The 15,477-nt window shown below is 38.0% G+C and overlaps 1 protein-coding gene across 1 annotated transcript in view; it reads right to left on the bottom strand.

Annotated features, from left to right (window-relative positions):
• The window catches only part of LOC137852043 (vasoactive intestinal polypeptide receptor 1-like), a 31,575-nt gene extending 27,167 nt beyond the window's left edge, over nucleotides 1-4,408 (bottom strand). Inside the window, exon 1 of the mRNA XM_068673290.1 lies at nucleotides 4,312-4,408. Within this exon, the coding sequence (XP_068529391.1) occupies nucleotides 4,312-4,356 (45 nt within the window). The 5' untranslated portion in view covers nucleotides 4,357-4,408. The remainder of the gene's footprint in view (nucleotides 1-4,311) is intronic.
• Between the last annotated feature and the right edge of the window lie 11,069 nt (nucleotides 4,409-15,477).

Below are 15,477 nucleotides of genomic sequence, written 5' to 3'. Positions count from 1 at the left end.
GTCTGCCACTCATGTCATATAGACTCTCAACTGGGAAGATTAAAACTCACTTGCTATTTGAAGTACAGAAGAGCACAGCAAAGACGTGTGAAAATCATGCATTCCCTGACCTTTTTTAACTGTGCAGTGGTGTGTTCATTCATTCATAAGCTGGCTGGTTTTACCAAAGACACAGTCCAAAGAAGAAAATGCTCTAAAGCGCATGCTTTTTTTTTTTTTTTTTTAAGTTGAAATGTTGATGAACACATGAAAGTGATGTGTTCAACATGAAAATGTTGAACATTTTTTATGTCCAACATAAAAAAATCTGAATACATGTCTGTTCACTGAAGTCCAACAAATCCCCAGCCATTTTCATGAGCTTTATCTGTTGAACATATCTTATGAAAATCTTCCATAACACTTGTCCTTGTCCACCTGTTTCACTCCTTTCTCAAAAAGCCAAATACTAATCAGAAAGTTTTAAAATTAGGAACCATAAGTCATCCAAGTCAGGGACAATTTTCCCATTTGAAAAGAGCTAAGAAAAACCTTGAGCTTCATAAGCTCATGTTTAAGCCATGTCAGTTTAACTACATTCACAATCACTGAAGTAAGGACATTCCTATTCATTGTGACCTATAATCAATTATACAGTATTATAATACAATATAGGCAGTATTCCATTCTGTCAGAAAACTTGAAGAAACTATTAAAAAATAGCCAAAATTTCTTACACAGCAAAAAAGCCCAATGCTTAAATGTGCTTGGAAAAAACAGTGAGTATCCACCTTTTTTTTTTTTTTTTTAACTGCCGTATCCAAGCCATGTTTACCACTCCTGATTCTGACTGACTGTAAAGCATGAGGTCACCACAGCAGTGTCATGACTCCATCGTATTTAGTTATCATAAAAAATCCTGCCCTTAACTTGAAAGTTCTGACAGTCTCGATCCCCAAAGCTTTTAACCCCAAAGGTAAAGGCCTATTTCCAATCTTTCTCTTCAGCCAGTTTAAATAGATTATTCCAGGAGTCTTTTTGGCTGAAAATGACTACCTAGAGGACATTTTCAGTGTTTGTTTCCTCTTTCTAACTCTATTACCTATGGAACAAGAAAAGATGAGATACTGATTGCCTTACAGTCATTTAGAGGAATATCTTTTCAAGATTGTTTTTAAGAAATTGGAGTAATGTTTGAATGCTCCTCTGTGTATTGGATTGTATTTATCTGACTGTATTTAACCACATAGCTTCATACAGAGCAGTACTAGCTGCACATACATATCTGTGTATATCAGTGTATGTATTTACTCATAGATAATTCTCTATGTGACAATTCAGACATACTAATTTATTTTGTTTACAAACCCAATGTAAGTAATATTATCTTGAAGAAAATTAAAATGAATGCATTAGCTCTATAAGCTTGTTAGACCATTTAATTTCTTAACTAATAATGCCACTAATATTTACAGAATAAAAGCACCCTAATAGCCAAGGATCCTTCTTTTTGCTATCTCAAGTGCCCATATTAAGGTGAAATTTCTCCATTTCCATATGTGTAGAATGTTTGCCTAAGGCTGGGGTTCGTGTCATCAAGTTCCAAAAAAATGAAACAGATGTCAGAGACCATCAGCAAGCTCACTCAACCAAAGCCATAGCCATTGTTCTTGGAGTGTTCCTACCCTTTCCTAGTAGTATTAAAGGAGTCTAAACTAGTAACTTTATACAAGATTCCTAATTTTAGACAGATAATTTTAGATGATTAATCTAAACTCCTCCATCAAGCCTCCCTTAATAATCAATGAAGGCAGACAGGCAGTTCCAGGGGAGGATTCCTCCCACCTCTCTCAGACACCCGTTTGAGGACACAGTGACTCATTATACAGGAGCCTGTCTCCCTCCATTAACTCACTCCAGGAGAACAAAATGCCTGAGCAGACGGATCCTTCCACACCTCCACTTGCCTGTGGAGGGGAACCTAAGGTATGCAGACACTGAATCCCTAGAAGAAGCACATATATCCCTTAAATGAAGATTGAGTAGTGGCTCTATCTGGAATTTAAGCCAGCCCAAATCTCTTTTACTGGGAACTCAGCACCTTGCTATGGACTTGAATCCATGTGCCTGCTTGCTATGGATGTAGATCCATATGATAACCCATCTATGCTCCCTCTCACCTCCATTCTTCAAACAAGGCGGAAGCCCTTCTCCAGAAATGTGAAAAGCTTTTAAGTGTTTGGAGATGAAAGCACTTTAGTTCAGCAGGAAGGATGACAAATACAGAGTCTTTTCAGCTCCCCATCCACTGTTTCCTGAGACTGAGCTCTTTAAGACAGGAAAAGTCCTTTTTATGCATTTCAGCACCCACTGCTCTCAGTTGCTTGTCACTTACAAGCAAATGGTAATTTTTAATGCCAAGGACTCTATTCTCCAATGCAGAAAGTACATCCTGCATCATACAGCTCTCTGGGGAGCTGACAGGAGGTAGAAGTACCTAGCTCATAGAGGAAGTTTTCAGGATTATTTCAGGATTATCTTTCTGGTTTATTTTCTTATCTGAATGAAGAAATATTTGGAGAATCTGCACTAGATTTTTTTTTCTCTGATATGACCCTTTGACATGTGAAAATACCGTTTACTCAAAACATCCAGTGGGTCTCTGGCTTTTCCTGGCTGTCTGACTTAGAGTCCAAACCTTCCCAGCAGACCAAGTCTGAGACTTGAAAAACAATGAGATTTAGATCACTGACACTTACCAGAAATGCAGTTGGTGTTCATATGTAAACAATAGTTTGATGCCAAAAGCTACTTGGAGCATGCAGTTTTCCAAACAGGAATTCCTCTGCTCTCATCCCATCTGATAAGTAATTTATTATGGGCACAGACTGCTACACTATGCTAAAATGTTAAAATGTGTGGCAGCCCACAGATGTGCATGATACATCATTCCAGGTTAGCTCCACTCTGCAGACATCTGAAAGAATAAGCTATGCATCTGATATGTGTAAAAGGGCTAGTCCAAATGCCAAAGTCACTCTACCTGTAGAAGTGTAACGCTGCAGGCTGACTGGTTTGCCCTGAATAAAAACTGTATGTAACAAGATTTGTGTAGCAAGATTCTATATCTTAACACATGTAAATAAAGCTGTTTAAACACAATGAAAATCCAGTGTTCCAAAAGATTCACATCTGGTGCTGGTGTGAGAATTTGCCTCCTGTCTTTCACCTTATTAAAGAAAAGGGTCAAGTCCAGTCTGTAACCCTTTAGACTGCTGATATCATCAATGGGAGAGAACAGGCTTTATAGGAATATTTGCCCCATCTATCTTTCTCAGGACAAGAGGAAATCCTTCCAGGGAAGGCAACTGACTCCACATTGAGTACAGAGGGAGTCTGAATCCTAGCCTACACTAAACATTCAACTGTGAAATGGCTAAAGTTAGAATTAATGAGTCCCCAGGAATCACACCCAGGAAGGTTCCCAAACAATTCTTTGAGGCTAAAGATGTAGGAGAAAGAGGAGATATGGATGTACTTACACCTACACCTGCTTTTGCTAATCAGTGCAGGCAAAACCAGCAGTTGGCATTGGGCACAGGAGAGATATACATGTTTGAATTGCATCTCTGTGCCCATACATCTTCCCTGATGTTTAACATTACAGTCTCACCTGCTGCCTCCAGTGCACAGCAGACACAAGATGGTTCAGGCTCCTGCTTGGTGACATTATAAGCAGCTGCCTTCAGCAGTAAAAACATCAGTGCCCTCTCACAGAAGTAAATGTCCCAAATCCATCAGGAGGAAGTATTCCCTTCTAGTTAGCCTCTCTCTTCAGCAAAGTTACCCTTCTCAGGACAAGACAAGAAGCAAGCTATCCCCTCCTGTCCCTCTAAAGATATGCTACAGCTACTCTGATCTAGGGATGCTTTTCTGTCCTCTGGAAACTGCAGTTCTAATGAATGGAAACTGAAAGAGATTTATTAATAGCATCATAGGGTTGGAAAAATTAAAGAAAAGAGCTGGGTTAAATCTGTAACTCTGGAATACGTTTTCTATTTTTATTTCCTTCCCCCCGCCCTCTTTTTATTTATTTTTTTTTTTCTTTTCATTTTTTCCCTTCCTTCAGCCTGCTCCCTCTTCTGACAAAAGTTACCCTGCCTCTGTGGACGACCCTCCCCGGGACCCTGCGGGGCAGTGGCAGAGCCATCCAGCTGTGGCCAGCTGTGTGGGCAGCATGATGTGCGGTTTCCCCGGACCACCCCCGGCACCCAGAGCAAGGCAGAGGTGCCCAGGGGACCCCTTCCCCCGGGGCCGCCGCCGGACACTCACCAGGGGGAGCAGCAGCCAGCACAAACTTCGCATCCTCTGCAGCATCCTCCGGGTCCTCCCCGCTCCCTCTGCCTCCTGTGAGGCTACCAAAAGCCGATGCTCAGCCCGCCCCCACCTGCCCAAGACCCGCCCCGGAGCTCCTTGCACCTCCTTTCCCCGACCCCCGGGTCCCTCCTGGGGATCCCGACAATTGCAACTTTTCCTCCCGCACCTTCCTGCCCCGCAGGGCCAGGCTTGAGATTCCCCTGGGATTTTGGACCCACCTCCGTGAACCTGGCATCTGCAAAACTGTAGGGGGCTGGAGCACCAGCTGGTCTTTGAGGGTGTATTTGGAGGCAGATGCTCCCCGTTCGAGAAGAGATGCTGAATTCACCTCTCCTTCTGTTTATCATCAGCCTGTGCTTGCAGCCGGTGGCAACAGGTTTTCAAAGGAGCAGCGTTTCCAGTGGGTCTGGCAGGGTGGCATTTCCTGGGTCCTCTGCAAGAGGGAGTTTAGTCTCCCTTCTCTCAGGTGGGAATTTCAAGCAGTGACAAGGGATTTCATTTGCAAGGGGATTTCCTTTGCAAGGTCTTTCTGGCTCTTTTGCATAAATTTGTCTCAAAACTAGCTTTATTTATGGGTGCAGTGGGTAAAGAGTAAAGTCTTTCCTACAGTCTGCTTCTTTAGGGGTAGGAGGGAGTGAGGGAAGAAGAAAAAGGCAAAAAATTATAGCAATTTTTAAATGTCAGGGTTCATAGAACCTAGACACCAAATCTGGATTTTGCCACAGTAAATATTAAACCAAGCTATTCTCAGGGCCCAAGAGAGCAGGAATTATGGACATGGCAGAAGCATTTTTCTTGATGAGATTGAAGTGCTATTTCATATCCCATTTATCATTCATTATTTCCCAGTGGTGTTAAACATAAGGGTTCTGTATAGTCAGAAGAGATTCAGGGTTCTCCTAAGCCACTCCAAAAGAGGCATCTAACACCATTTCTGGAATTGCATATATCTGCAGATTTCTTCATATTTGTATAGATCTCCTATAAGTCCTTTGTCATTTTTGCTAGCTCCATTTAGATATTTCAGATATGCAAGAATACTTTGAGTAACACTTCTTATCTGTGTTTGGGCAACTAAGTCATGTCAGTGATATCTATTAATTTCTCTCTTTGCACCCTGTTAATCCTGACCAGATCAGTCTCTGTTGTAATGGGGAATGTGTGGATTGTTATATTAAAATGCTGACATGTTTTGTGTCATGATGTACCTCTCCTTAGACTTGGAAATCAACAAAATTTGGATCTAAAATCAAACAGTAACCCCAGGCTTATGTTAGAGAGACAGTCAAACCTACAACCTGTGCATGATAAAGAGGGGGATGAAAGCAGAAATTCGTAGGATAACATTGGTAACCCAATTCTCATTTACCTCCTCTTTCCTATGTGTTTGTCTTTTATTAGTGCATAATAACATCTGATCACTTACCTGTTCAGATAAGCCTCGAACACTACATCAAAATCAAGTTTGTTATAAAACCAAGTGATTAAACAACTCAAAAAAAAAAAAAAAATTAAGTCTTATTTTGACAGTTTTCCTCATCTCTAGAGAATGACAAAACTTTGGCCAACTCTTACTAGTCAGTAAAGTAGTTCTCATTCTACTGGAAAAATAAATAAATAAATAAATAAATAAAAACACATTATATAGAATCATTAAGGTAGGCACCACATAATATCATCGGTTCCTATTCTAAGAGTTACAAAAGAAAATGCAAAATAGACGTCAATCAAATACCCCCAAGATAAAAACAGATGAGAATTCCTGAAAAGAGTATTCAATCAGCTTAAGTATATGAGATCATAGAGTAACAGAATAATTTAGATCAGAAGGCATCTGTGGAGAACCAGCCCCTGCCAACTCCTCACTTCAAAACAGGACAAATTTCAGCCTCAGGTTAAGTTGCTCAGGGACTTTATTGCTGTATTTATATATGTATGTATATATATGTGTGTGTGTGTGTGTGTGAGAGAGAGAGAGAGAGAGAGTCTGTGAATATGGAGGTGCAATTAAATGAATATCAACATGACATTCCAATCCAGAATGTTTCAGTTACATTCCATTGTTTAAGGCCTCTCAGATTACTTTGGCGAGGTCTTTTAGGTTATCAAACCCAGTCTCCCACTGTGGAGCAGAACCAAGTGCAAACCACCCTTGTGGTTTTGTTTGCTTGCTTGTTTGTTTTTCAGGAGAGAAAGGGGAGGGTAGTATCTTGACATGGGTGGTCATAAGCAGTCCTCAGGAGAAGGCATTGGTCTCTCTGTGCTTTCTTCTTCCTAGATTTCCTCTCTTGCACCTGTTTTTCCTATCTGTTCTCCAGCTGATCTACAAAACAGGTCCCATTCTAACACCTGAACTTTAAACAGACTAGCTGGAAACTCCTCTTTTTATGAGTTTTTCTCCATGCTATAAAAAAAAAAACAAAAAAACAACAGTCTGCTGTCATTGTTCTCTAACATGTTGATGTAGTTGATGTTATAATACTCACTTATACACTTATGTATGGGAATCTGAGCTCCTTATCCTACTTATGTCCATTCATTGCTTCAAACTGAGTTGTTTTTTTTTTATTTATTTATTTTTTTTTTTTTTGTAGGCTAAAACCTTATTTAGAAATCTAATTTCTGTTTATCACATTCATTTACTTTATTCACTGTTCTCTTTGTTATTACTCTACACTTACCCAAAGAAGTTCTAATAATGAAATAACAGAGGAAAGTAACCATATTTCTCATAATCTCTTGCAGGCTCTGATGGAATTTGTTACTTTTTATCACAAAATGGTTCCTCCCCTGATAAGCTTACTATAACCTACTGTTCTACAGCACCAAGCTGGTCTCAGAATATAACTTTGAAATGCATTAAAATGTCCTCTGGTCGGCATTAGAGAGGGATCTAATCATCTTGGCCATATGAAACTTAATGAATGAGGCAATAGACCTGTGATTCTTCGCAATCCCCATCATGAATGTTCTGAATCAATTAATGTCAGTTAATGAAAATTACTTGGCATTTACTGAGCTGCTTAGAACCTTTTGTAGGAGCCAGAGAATGTCGCTTTTGATACCATATGCTACCTGCATAAGGTTTTTCCATAACAAAAATCTTTCTGAAATGCAACTGTTTCCTTTGAGTGCATATACAAGCACCTTAGACAACAAAAGTATAGTGCTCCAGAACCACATTGCAATATGAGCCGTCAGCTGGGGAATAAAGGTGAATCTATTGACATTTTAAACAATCTTTTGATGAATCTGGCTAAAACCAGAAAACAAAAAGCCCTGGAAGTATGGGAAGAAGACTGCAATTACTGAAACCATGTAATCCAACGGTTAGGCAGAACATGACATTAGTGAGTAACATATTGCAACTATAATTAAAAACAAAGCTCCACTGTATTCAGAAAATGGAAGACATACAGAAAGGATAGAAGTGTTGTTCTTGAGGGTGATTTCTGTGTGATATTTGAGGGGATGGAAAGCAGGAAGATAAAACAGCTGAAGAAATGGGTTGTTGTGGAGATGCTAAATAGGTAAAACACTAAGTATGAGAAAACAAGTACTTAGAGCTGCACGAGGCTGATTTGTCCAACTCAATTTCTTTGTATACACTAGCTGTGTTATCTATTTGCTATTTTTCTTGATGAAAATTGACTCCCACTGTGTCGTGTGATTTTCAATCTATACGTACCCACATTCTGCTACCTTTACCTGGCATGGCTCCAGGGACAGCACAGAAATATAGGCAGAGATGCAGTCCAGTCTTGTTTCCTTTATCTGTAAATATGGTTTGAAGAGTTAATGCTGATTGGTGTCCTGAACTGTGTTGTCTCCTTATTTCTCTGCCCTGTTCATTCTATCCCTATTGGTTCTTGTCTTGTTTTTAGAATACAAGATCTTGGAAGCAAAGGATAAATTACACTTCAACTGCACTTCAACATGGAAGAAATACCATGTGCTGATAGATCCCTCCCAGGGTATGGATGAGGCAAGGGTGTCAAGGGTGTCAAGAACTCTTATAATTCAATATGCTACTAATATGTTGTAGCAATAGGGAGAAACAAAAGCAAAAATAAACAAACAACAAACAAAAAAGCACACACACAAAAAAACACTCATGAAGGAGTTCTTTGGATTTCAGAACTCAGCTTGATGCATATAAAAACCTTCACTGATTCTAAAAAACATAGCACCCTTCTCTCATACTCTCTCACTTCTACTAGTTCCCTCTCCTTTTTGTATCATGGCTGATCTGTTTCTGCAGCTGTAAATTTAACCAGGTTCAGGAATAAGTCCTTCAGAAAATATTTTTTCCTTTCTTGCATGGTATTTTTCAGACTGATGTTCTCAAGCCTGGTTTTCTACATGGTCTGCAGATACCTCTTCCGGTCCAAGAAAGCATTAACTTAGGGATAAGAATGAGTGGCAGGAAGAAAGAGAATTGTTTCTTTAATTTAAGGATTTAAGGACAACATTAATTTAAGTGAGCAGCCAACCACAGCCTCAGAGGGCTAGCAGAAGAGCTAAGAATGAGGACCAGCACCAAGCATTGTGCAGATTTGTTTGGACATCCAGCTCTGGATGTGGCGTTCTCAAGCACAAACTGTATGCCTTAAGGGACCCAAATTCAGGCCCATTTCCAGTGAAAGACTGTACCTCATACATCCCTGGCTGGCAGGAAGCTTGTTGAGCGTGAAGAACATAACATGAGCACGAGCTCACGTTATGTTAACATGAAGATAACTACAAAAATACACTAGACACAGGGCCATGATACTAACACATGTTATGATCAGCTATAACAAGAGTCTCCATGTGCTGAGGTAAATGAACAGCTACATCAGGTTTTTGTAGTAGAAAATGACTTGATATTCCACCCAGTGTGAAACATATAGGTGAATTTTAAATAGGAAATATTTAATGGCATACTTCCGTTGTCTGCATCTAGTCTATCTACTTTCATTTAAGATGCTGTAGGATGTCCCATCTGTACTCCATTTGCTGTCCCAGAATGACCCAAGTATCCCATAGATCTTCTGCCATATCTGCAAGACCAACTTGAATGTCTTGGGTGTCTGAAAACGTAGAAGTCCTCTAGGTCCTTCCTTACTGCCATGCAGACACTGGCCTCACGTGGACTCTTCCTACATTTTAATCTATAAATTTAATTCCACCTAAGTACCTAAGATGTTTTCTGAATTTGAAAAATGTATTGTATCCATATATATCTACTACAAACAAGGTATATTTTTTAATAAAGAAAACACCTTCTTTTAATCTTTTCCACATTTCTCATTTAAAAGTAAAAAAAAAAAAAAAATCTGTCAGCAATCCCTTCTCTACTTTTATTGTATCTTATCTGTTGAATAGGCAAGTTATTTTTTCAAACCTAAGGGAAGTTACTTTTCCCAGTGACACACAATGCAATCTTCATTCCTATTAATAGTCTCTAAAGAGCTGACAACCCAGCTGTTCCTGTCCTCGGAAATAGTTTATGCATTATATTATTCATTTGTTTTCTTGCTTTCCTCTTTCTGTTTTAACCCAAATTTATTTCTGTTTGTTTTTCAAGATAAGTAGAACACTGATTCTTATTCACTGAAATAGAGTTTTAAGACTATGCTTGCTCTCCACATGAGAGCCAAAAAAAAGATATTCATGCTTCTTCCAGGTATTGGTTGAAACTGCAAAATAGGAGATAGGTAAATATGAGTAACCTATTTTTAATGATATAGGAGTTCACTAGCTAGTATATACTTGTCTCTGCTTCTTTTATGTTTGATAGAGAGAGATAAGGTCATCATTTGTTATACATTTCTGTTTTATGGTGCCAATTTCTCCACTAGCAGTAGAGGGGGCTCAGACAGCTAGCACATCTCAGATCCCTACAGTTGTGCTCTTCTTATCTAACTTCAGACATTTAGAGAGTAAATGTGAACTGATTATTCCAGGTTATTTTCACAGTCACAGGCACTGTTAAATGCAATTTGCCTGACATAATTTAGATGTCTACAGAGGACAAGATAATCAGTTCCCCAGGGTGTACTCCTCTCCACTGTCTCTAAAAGGAGGATAGGATGATCACTCAGATGTAGATGTTTACTTTAGGGGTGAGATTTCACACACTGGTATAGGCACCTCATTTAGGCATCTATCTGGATGTGTAAGCTGGAAAAGTGAGCTCCTGCTGTGTTTAATAGACAGTCTAAACTAATTATCTAAGCTTGCTTTACAGTTATGAGAATGAGATAGGAAGTTCCAGTTTGAAACTCATCCTTCCTGTATTGTGGTGGGAGGCACTGACTCCTATAGCATTCTGTCCCCTTTAATTGACTTCAAAGGGAGATGAGAGGTGGAGAACATTTCAGACATTGAGAAATTTAGGTATCAGCATGTAGGTGTCAAATGCAGACTAGGTGCTTAAGATGCAGGTAAGATACTCCATTGGGGTCAATAATCATCTAAAAGATGGCACCTTCATTTAGTCAGTTTTTTAGACTCCATTGACTGTATTAGGTAAGATCCCATTCACTACTGTATAAACTTACACTCCTCAAGGCTCAATTAAATTGCCCAACAATAGGTGACCTGTGCCAATCAAGATGCCTTAGCACATTTGATGTTTACAGGATGCTGCCAGATATGAAACATGGGTACTAAAGGCATTGCAGGTTGAAGCTGCCTAGGAAAATGAAACTAGATTCCAGGGGGTGGGAAAATAAATTATGCCTGAGAACATGCAAAGGGCCCCAAAGTTAATTATCTTTTTTAACTTCCTGGTTGTGGTAAAATACCTGCTCATAACAGAAAACAGTTTTTGATTTTAAAAAGATGCAAATAAATTAATACAAACACTGCCAGTTGAATAAGTATTGTTAGTGTAATTCATTTCTGTTCTTTCAATTGCAGATATTACTGCATACATTCAATGATCTCAGTGATAACTCAAAGCATTAAGGCTGTTTGAAACAGGGTTTGGAATTGTAGTTGATAAGAGGAGCAGACCTGTAACATGAGCCATGGCAGGAGATCTTCAGGATCTATAGCACTTATCTAGTAGTGCAAGCCAGAGTGCTCTGCCATCAATATTTCTGGGAAGATGTTTGTTTCTATGCCTTGCTGTGTTTCTTGTCATATTTAACACACACACACACACACGCACACACACACACACACACACACACAAAAGACCCTGAAGTGTTCCAGTTCCTCCATACAACACAATTTTCTTAGCATCTCTTTTAAGAGATCTCTTTTAAGTCTCTCAGCTTTGTGGAGGTACAAATTGCATCCACCTCAAACCAATAAAGATAGCTTTCTGAGGACTGGATTAGGTTCATATCTTCCATACCTAACAAATCAAAATGGGCAAGGCTGAAGGAGCAAGTGGTAGAGCCAGTCCTTGTCCATGTAGCTAACTATGGCTAACTCATTTTTTTCCCTGGAAAGAGCCCAGTCTCACTCATACTTTCCACTGGAAACATTCTCTGGACTATGCTATCACCTGAACAGTGCCAAAGCATGATTTAAAAGAGTGACAGGCAAAAACCATACCAGAGAATACACTAGTAACAAAACACTACAGATGCTACAAGCATACCAGTTCTGTCCATCCATGGCCCTCCTCAATTTGCTGTATTCAAACCACAAAGATAGCCCTGCTCTGAAAAAAATGTCTTCCCAACCCATCACTGGCAGGACTGAGGACAAAGATTCAATGAAGTGAGACTGAGAAAAAGCAAATTTATTACTTCCCTCAAAGCTTGTGGATGTAGAGAGAGGAACATGGAGTTCTCCTCTACAGCATATGCATGTGCTGCTTCCCAGCCAATTATCTCAGAGAAATGTGCCCTTGTATTCTCATGGGATAAAGGTGCAGACATATTCAAAGAAGATTTAAATTTCTAGGAGAAGCACTACTTATAGGAGGAGCAATATAAAGAAGATGATGCAGGAGTGTGATGTAAACTCCTTATGTACAAGTATGACATGCTGGCCAATTTCTTAATTGTCATAGGAAAATGTAAGGAAGAACCAAGAACAAGACTACAGTATGCAAACACACTGATTTTATTTAATGAGTGGTTATTAAATAAATAACATTAAATAAATAATAAATATAAGGATCCAACTCTGATATATCTTCAGGTACTGGCCATCATTACTGATCCTGAAAGATATGACAATTCTCACCTTCATTCTTTTTTATATTGTAGATACGTACAGCTGAGCTAGTTATGCCATAACTTTATTTGTAATGAAAGAAGAAAAACAGGCATGTTCAAGTTTTTTTTTTTTTTCTTGCATCAGACCAATTAGATTCTGTGTGCCATTGACTGTACTGACTAAATGAATCCAACACAGAAACGTTTTATGTGATCTACCCCCTAGAGACTCATTATTCTGAGTACTGGCATTTTGGAAAAGGAAAACTAAAGAAAAATGAAATCATAACAGGAACCACAAGCTTTCCTGAGAGGGAAACTTTGTATGCTCAAGGCCAAGCAAGCTGCAAACTATGCGTAGGGGGAAATTATTTAACTCAATTTCTGAGAGTGCAAAAACCTCTAGTTAAACATTTCTGAGTCACAGCCCTCAGATGGGACAGAATCAAGTCTTATGGGGAAGAAATTTTCTTGCGGGTCTTTCAGCAAAATCTGTAAGCAACAGAGCACTAACATTTACCTCAGAATTTCATTTATTTATTTACTTATTTAATGGGTTGTGTGAACATTAACTACCACAGGAAAGCAGGAGGGCCATGAATCTCTAGGTTTAAATATAAAATTATTTTTATATCTATGTAAAACATGCCAACATCAACCCATATGCTTCCACAGACATATTTGGCCTATGGAAGGAGAACTGTTGAATGTTCATGTATGTATATACATGCACACTTCCACTTACACTAATTTTGGATGAAAGCCTTATATTGTTTTCCTCTAAAGAGACTTAACCCCTAAGAATGCCAAATCTAGGTTGATGTTCTCTAGACGGACATCCTTCTCCCCCCCCTCCTGCTTTTCCACTGACTACAGGGGTACCTAGGGAGACCATAGCCTAAAGTTTGAAACAGTGGATTCTTCAGTGTGTTCTCTGAATGCTAAATTGAGAAACACATGTAAGTAACTGCACAATCTAAACCAGCACAAATATAAGAAACAACAATCCCTTCAGATTCTTATGAGCTGAAGTGCTTCCTGTTTCACAAATAATATTTGACAGGCTAATAATAAGAATTAAATATCAACAAAAAAGAAAATCAACTTTGGATGTGATAACTACTACTGGGAAATCTTTTCTCTTGTTTCCTCTTTTCTTTATTCTCCTTTCCTTCCCTTTTTTCCTTCTTTCCTTTTCTACTATAAATGACTGTTCCCCACCAGAAGAGATTAAGTATATAAATACAAAAAATCTTATGGCTCTCAAAGGTTTATTAAATGACTGCTTTTAGATACTTGATGAAAAACATATTTCAAATAACACATCTAGCAAAAATCATAACCCAAACAAATAATTAAAGAAGACATCAATTTGTTAGGTGCTTAACATCTCATGATGAAAAATCCATGACAAAAATAATATGGAATATTAGTGCTAGGCTTTTATATCAGGTTAGCACAAGTGTGGTGGTACCAGATAATTATCACTTTTTCCTGTGATTCATAAGCACCAGAATAAAAATCTAGGAACCTCCCCCAGGAAGAGACCAATGGGACAAAGAACATCTTGCAAAATGCCTGAATGTGCATCAATTTACCAGATCTGAAGGAAAACTGTAAAAAAAAAAAAAAAAAAAAAAAAAAAAAGTTTTACTATCCTGACATTTACAATGAAAAAAAAAAAAAAAAAGTAATTCCAAGTGAAAATACATACCAAAATACATACCATCATACCATCTAGGTCAAATTTAAGGCTGTAGTAATTGCTTATATGAGATTGAGAACTTAATATTTCAGAAGAAAAAGCATAATTTATCACTCTATTTGCTTCATTTTTTTTCTATTAAACATTTTTAATTGTAGCTCAGCAATATGACATATTATGCATAAGTGAATTTAATTTCAAGTGTTACTTGAACATCCTGGATGTATTTCATAAAAAAAATAGAAGTAGTGAAAATAGAATGCCACGTGAACTAATCCTGCGACTCAAATGACCTTGTTTGAGTTGTGTCTAACAAACCAACCATTACTAGATTAATAGATGATAAAAAGCTACCTATTATTTTTTATCATAAAGCTTGTGGAGAAGATACTTTTTTTTTCTAGTTATGATATTGTACTGTATGTCTGTTGTTGCTCTTATATTTCTAGGAGCCATTACAAAATTACAGAATATGACAATGTGAGAAAAGGATTCAACATCTTTTTTTATCATTTAAAAATAATAATAATAATAATAAAAAGTAATTCAAACCTAGGGTTCTTATTTTATTTTATTTGGAGACAACTGCACAACAGTTAGTGTAATGCACAATTGCATTCTAAGAACTAAGCTTTATAACACTGCATTAGCCGAATGAGGTGAGAAAATTCTTGCTGTAAATACCAACAAAAAATAACTAGATGAAAACTAATGTAGCATTAGGACTGATCTAAACCCAGGAACTCATGAACAGAAACTACATAAAAACCACCTCAGTATTAAGATTTATTTACGCTCAAGAGAGCAGGAATAAGAATCAGTATAAGCATGCCACAAAACACAGTCAGGGAACAAGCTTACATTTTGGGATTATAAGGTTTTGCTTACTTGTTCAAAATTTCCTTTATTTTAAAGACAATTGTGATTGCCTTTCTCCCACAATGTTTCAAACCCAATAAAAATCCCTGAACTTAAAGTAGTTGGGCTGGAGAACATAAAACCATCAGTTTCTTCTTAAACATGGATAATTCCACTTATATTCATAACAGCTAGCTTTTAGTGATGAACATGGTGAACAGCTCACCATTTACACATATTCACCCTTTTCCTGTAATTTAATTGATTATAAAAAGGTTTTAATTCTCCCAGATTCATTATCTGGAAAACAGTTGAATAATTCTTGCATGTTGATAACTTTGAAGGCTTCAGGCACATTACACATTTTAGATTCTGATCACTCTGGTCTTTGTTTGC

Source organism: Anas acuta, chromosome 2, assembly GCF_963932015.1.
Source record: "Anas acuta chromosome 2, bAnaAcu1.1, whole genome shotgun sequence".
In the NCBI taxonomy this organism is placed as follows: domain Eukaryota; kingdom Metazoa; phylum Chordata; class Aves; order Anseriformes; family Anatidae; genus Anas; species Anas acuta.
This window is presented reverse-complemented; position numbering and strand designations above follow the sequence as displayed.